The 5,527-nt window shown below is 55.5% G+C and overlaps 1 protein-coding gene across 1 annotated transcript in view; it reads right to left on the bottom strand.

Annotated features, from left to right (window-relative positions):
* CSF1R (colony stimulating factor 1 receptor) overlaps window positions 1-5,527 on the bottom strand; it is a 29,737-nt gene that overhangs the window by 22,998 nt on the left and 1,212 nt on the right. The window contains exons 2-3 of the mRNA XM_024738277.1: window positions 1,946-2,203; window positions 1,227-1,511 (exon numbers count right to left, since the gene is read on the bottom strand). Coding sequence (XP_024594045.1) covers window positions 1,227-1,511; window positions 1,946-2,203 — 543 coding nt within the window. The remainder of the gene's footprint in view (window positions 1-1,226; window positions 1,512-1,945; window positions 2,204-5,527) is intronic.

Raw genomic sequence — 5,527 nt, 5'->3', positions numbered from 1 at the left:
AGCGACTCTGCACTTGCCCTTCCTTCCAGGAATGCCTTCTCCCACGCTTTGACTGCCTGCCTCTTCTCATCCTTCAGATCTTTAGCTCAGACATTCCTCGGAGAGGCCTCCTGTCACAGTTTCGCTGAATTAGCCTCATCCCCCACCCCCCCCGCCCCATATTTCTTCACAATTGGTATTTACTGACTTTCTCTCCCGTCTGTCTCCCCGGTAAATGTCAGATCCATGAAGGCGCTATCCCTCACAGCTAGTCCAGTGCCTAAAACATAGTAGGAATTGAATGAATATTTCTAGCTGTTGCTGTTGTTGAAAGATAACCTAATTCAGTTCCTCAAGGTCCAGACACTAAGGGACTCACCCGTGGTCACTGAGAGGGTCATGGCCGAACTAGAGCCCAGGGCTCTCTCTGCAAAGTGCAGGGAAAGGGCCTTCATGGCTCCCTCTGCCCACAGGGTGGGGTCCTTTGACTTCCTGGACAGTTTCGTGGCCTCAGAGCACAGGGACTTGGGTCAGCCATGCCGCTCTGACCCTGGCCTCATTACAGGTACCTGATTCCTGTCTCAAGCCCAGGTTCTGAGCCTGGCGTCCTGCTGACACATACCAATCCTTCCAGAAACCAGAATCCTGTCCACCATCCCAGCAGAGACAAGGGGGAATAGGAGTGAGACTTCACCAGCATTTTTGCCCCCCAGAGAGAGGTGTCCCACGCACCCACCACCACGATGCCCCATCGCGTGGCTCACTACCCCCCTTCCTGTGCCCAGCACCCAGCACCAGACCGGCACTGAGTGGGAAATCCACGTCTGAGAGTGTGGGAGAGCTTCGGGCCCTCCTTCCGTTCCTGGAACATTCGAAGCCTGTTCCCAGCTCATGACTATGTACCTGCTGTTTCCACCTTCTCATAATTCACATTTCAGCTCAAATAAAATGTCACTCTCTCCATGAGCCACCCCCCCCACTCCCACACACTCTATTCCATCTCCCTGCTCAATGATTTTCACAGCCTGTCTCACAATCTGAGACCACCTTGCCCATCGAGTTACTTGGCTTATGTGTGCTCTGCCTTTCTGTGCCCGACACCTTACCGTCTTGCCCCAGTAGATGCCCCATAGATCACTCTGTCGCGATTGGGAGGAAGAGATGAAACAAAGCCCCCTCTGCTCCCCCTCCCCCATTACCTCCCCTCAGGCCAGGTGCCAGCTCTCTGTTCCTCCCGGCCCACACACCTTTCTGAACTTTAAGCCGGATGCTGAGGGACTTCACCATCCTGCCGTCCACCCGAGCACTGCACTCGTAGTCCTGGCTCTCGATGAACTTGGCCTTGTGGATGATGAAGCCGTGCGAGGGCAAGAAGGAGTAGTTGGTTTGGCGCAAGACAGGTCGGCCACGCACCCGCACCAGCGAGACGCCTGCCCCCAGCGCTGGGTCCGTGAGCAGGCAGGGCAGCAGCGCGTCCTGACCCTCCATCACCGTCACTTCCTCGACCAGGACCCTCCAGGGCCGAACAGGGTCTGGGGAACGTCGGGATACAGGGTTACAACTGCCTTCCCTCCACCAGGCCAAGAGGTCCCTGGACATTGGTGACAGGGAAGCTCAGAGATGCTGATCATTTGCCTGAGGTCACACTATACCAGGGAAGCTCAGCTGATGCTTGGGGCTCTGAAGCCAGGTCCAGCCCCACTATTTAATGCTGTGTGACCTTGGGCAAATGACTCAACCTCTCTGAGCCTTTGGAAAATGGGCAGAATCACAGAACCACCTCACAGGGTTGTTGTGAGGACAACGTTCAATTAGAAGCACTGCCACAGGTCCTTGTTTGTGGCAGGTACTCAGCAAATGTGGAGCTGCCTTACTGTGATTGTTAACATTAGGGCCCAGCCCTCCTGCGCATTCGTGGTGGGACCTGCTTGGCTAGTCCTCTTGGGAGTGGGCTCACAGTCCTCACCTTTGACATAGAGATGGATGGTGGCGCTACCCCCCAGGGGGTCTCCACGCTCAGTGCAGCGGTAGGTTCCCGTGTTTAGGAAGGTGGCATTATTCGTGGTGAGGATGCCGCTGGGGGCGTCAGCGTCCAGAGTCCAGTAGGTGGAAATGGGGCCGTCCCATTCCACGCTGCCGTTGCTCACACATCTCAAGGTCACGGCTGTGCCTGGCTCCACGACCAGCTCAGGGCCACTGGGCTCTATCACCGGGAGCCCCTGACCTGGTGACGGGGCGGGGGGTGGCAAACAGAATTGAGGCCTGAGGTGACACCGCCTTGGCCATACCCTGCCTCTGAGATGGGTGCTGCCCTGGCAGGGGTGATGGTTGTTCTGGGGTTCAGCTGTGACTTGCAGGATCACCTTGAACAAGTTCCTGCCCCTCTCTGGTCACTTGCTCAGGCCCCCAGCCCAAAGCTGCTGTGATGGACTGATGTCTCTGATGGAAGGGTAGTGGGAGATTTCTCGGCCTCCAACCCAGCCGCTGTCCCATGGGGGCTCCCCCAGCTTCTGGCCTCAGTCTCACTGGCAATGACTGCATCATTCTCCCCAGGAGTGGACTCCTTCAGCCCCATGTACAAAGTGGGCTGCATCCCTGCTGCTAAGCCCAGCACCCAGCTCAAAGAAGGGGCTTCACACAAGCAAAGGAAGAAACAAATGAGTGGCATGTTCATGGCAGAGTCCTCTGAGTTAATTTACACGGGGAAGAAGAAAAGCGGTGTAGGATCTTAGCCCAGCAGAGTTAGACAGGTTCAGAAGTCTTCTGTTGTGCCCACTCCCATCATTGGACGTCTGGTCTATAACACAGTAAGATGGTTCAGAGGCTCTGTGTCTCAGTTTCCTCACTTATAAAATGGGGACCATAATTGTACCCATTTATTGGGATAGATATCAGGAGATTTAAACGCATGGAAAGCCTTTAGAACATCACCGGTCACCAAATATAAATACTCAGTGAGGTTAGCCCTTATGTTTATTACCTAGTCCACCCCCAGCAACCCACCCTGACATCCCAGCACTGCTGCGTTTACTAGGGAGACAATCTCTTTTAAGGAAAATTTTCTTGAAGAAAAGAGAACTTGAAACTCATCTCAGGCCCTCCGGGAAGAAGGCCCATCACCTCTGCAGTGTCAGCATTTTTCCAGGGCCTAAAATAGGGGCAGTGGAGGGAAGTGAGAGCTGATCCAAGGCCTTGGAGGGGCTGCCAGGCGCCCTCCAGCCTGGGCAGGCGGAAGCACATTGCTGGCACCCGGCCCAGACCCGGTTTCCGCTCAGCCTGCAGCCCTTCTCCCAGAGATGCTCTCACTTCTGCTTCCCGGCCACGGGGAGAGAACCCCTCGCCCCCAGGACAGGGGGTACCACCTGCTGGGCATTGGCATGTCTCAGGCTGTGGGTCCTGGCTCTGCCACTGACCCACTAGGTACCCCTAGTGAGTCTAAACCTTCTGTCCCAGCGATGGGGCCACGGACACGCTAGCCCTGAGGGCACCAGGTAAATTCAGGGACTCTATGTCGTCCTGCACAAGAGTTTCTTAAATAGGTCTTTCCATCCCACTGCCCCACCACCCCACCCTCACCATAGACCCGAGAATTGGAAAGATCTTCTCTGTCAAATGATATCAGGATGGCTTATGTTTTCATTTTGTACCCATCAGAGGTACGCAGCCTCTCTGCCCGAGCTTCTGATTGGCATAAAGGATTGAGTGAATACTACCAAAGCCAACACCTGAGGGTCGTAGCCAGCACTCCTGTGCTGCTGACCACCAGGGATGGGGACAAACATCATTTCTGGCAGGCTGTTGGCAAGTCCCAACGGAGTGGGTGCTGGCCTATTACTGCTGCAGCCGTGCAGCGCCCCAGGCAGGGTTGTATCGTAGGAAAGAGCTTGGATCGTGGGGTCACACCAACCTGGGTCTAAAACTTGGTTTTCCCCTGCTAACTGCGTAGGTTGCTTAACCTCTGACCCTCAGGCTACTCTTCCATCCAATGAGAAGAATCCCAATTCCCACCGCTGAGAGGTCTTAGGAGGATTCAGTGAGGTGACGTGCAGCCTCTGGCTCACTCAACTCTCCTGCCCTGGGTTACTGGCTTCAACTGCTACACTTCTAACCTTCCCTCTGGTCCTGACACTCTGATAGCTGAATTGTTTAACTTTTAAAGGTCACAGCCTATGCCTGTAACATCCCCTGGTCTCAGATTCTGTGATTCTGTATTCTGCTTCTGCCCCCGCCTGGTCTCACAGGTGCCTTCTCCCTTCCCCTCCCCTGCTCTGTCCTCTAGCTCTGGCCTCGGCCTCCTGGAAATGTAGTCAGAGAGGCATCTCTCTTGTTTCCTCCTGTCATCTCAAATATTCACGCAGGACAGGGCTGACACCCTCAACTTCCGCCCCAGCTCCCCACTGCTGGCTGGGCTGACAGGAAGAAAAATCCTGCTCAGGGCCGTCCTCCCTGGGCTGGGGCTGGACCCCTCCTGCCCCTTCACCCCACCGTCTCATCTCCCCAAACCTCCCCACCCCCTCCCACTTGTCTGGGAGACCCCTCTCCATCATCAGCTTCCAGGGTGTGCCCCAACTTCCGCTCCTCTCCCCCAAAACGCACACACGCAGCACACACCAAGGCCTGGGGCAGAGCTCCCTCCTCAGCCCAGGCTCTTGGCGAGCCTCTCCCGGTTGGTAGCGTGCTCTGATCCTGTCCCCCAACTTTCTCACAGCAGCCCCCTGCCCCCCGCCACTCACCACCGGTCTACTGGGCTGAAAGCTTAGGTTTCCACCCCGCTGTCCCCATCTCTTCTTTCCTTTGAGGCTAGATGCTGGATAGCCCCTCTACCTTCCAACAGTCCCCCACAGGCAGGTTCTGGGCAGGAGGACAGGACAAAGCAGTGAAATAAAACCCATGGACCTTTTTAGGGTGAGGGGAATAGTCTCGATCTTAACTGAGTTGGTGGGGCCACAAGTGTGTACACTTGTCACATCTCATCGAATGTACACTTAAGAATCTGTGCTTTCTACTATGTGTAAATTACATCTCAACAAAAGAGAATGGACATGCAAGCCCAATGGGACGCACTGGGCCAGAAAAAGACCTTCAGTGGGCCATCTCCTCATCAGGGACCAGACACACCTACTCCCCAGGGTCCTGCAGCCCCAGGATGGTGGGGAGGCCAGAGCTGAGGGCTGCCTTCCCACCCCACCCACAGTCCCCATCCTTCCCTGAGCTCCCTCCAAATAAGCAATAAAATTTAATGTGTTTGTTGGGCCAGCTGTAGATACAAGCCAAGCACCCAGCCCCTCACCTCCAGTGAGGCACCCTCCTAGATGGAGATCCTGCATCACTGCTGCTGCCAGAGGGATGGAGTTAGGTTGGGGTCTGCCCCACAGCTCTCCATCCTGAGCCCCAGCAGCCTGTGTTTGGGAGAGCTCTAGCCCAGGAGACCCTTGCTGTCCTTCCCCCGGAAAAGCCTCTTGCCCTGTACTCTCTCCTCCCAAATTTACCTCTTCTGAGCCCTGGGCCAGAAAGGCTAGCCTCTTTTTTTTTTTTTTTTCGGGAACGC

Source organism: Neophocaena asiaeorientalis, unplaced genomic scaffold (genome assembly GCF_003031525.2).
Source record: "Neophocaena asiaeorientalis asiaeorientalis breed wild unplaced genomic scaffold, Neophocaena_asiaeorientalis_V1.1 scaffold404, whole genome shotgun sequence".
Taxonomy (NCBI): domain Eukaryota; kingdom Metazoa; phylum Chordata; class Mammalia; order Artiodactyla; family Phocoenidae; genus Neophocaena; species Neophocaena asiaeorientalis.
The sequence above is the reverse complement of the archived record's forward strand: the minus strand, read 5'-3'. Positions and strand labels throughout refer to the sequence as shown.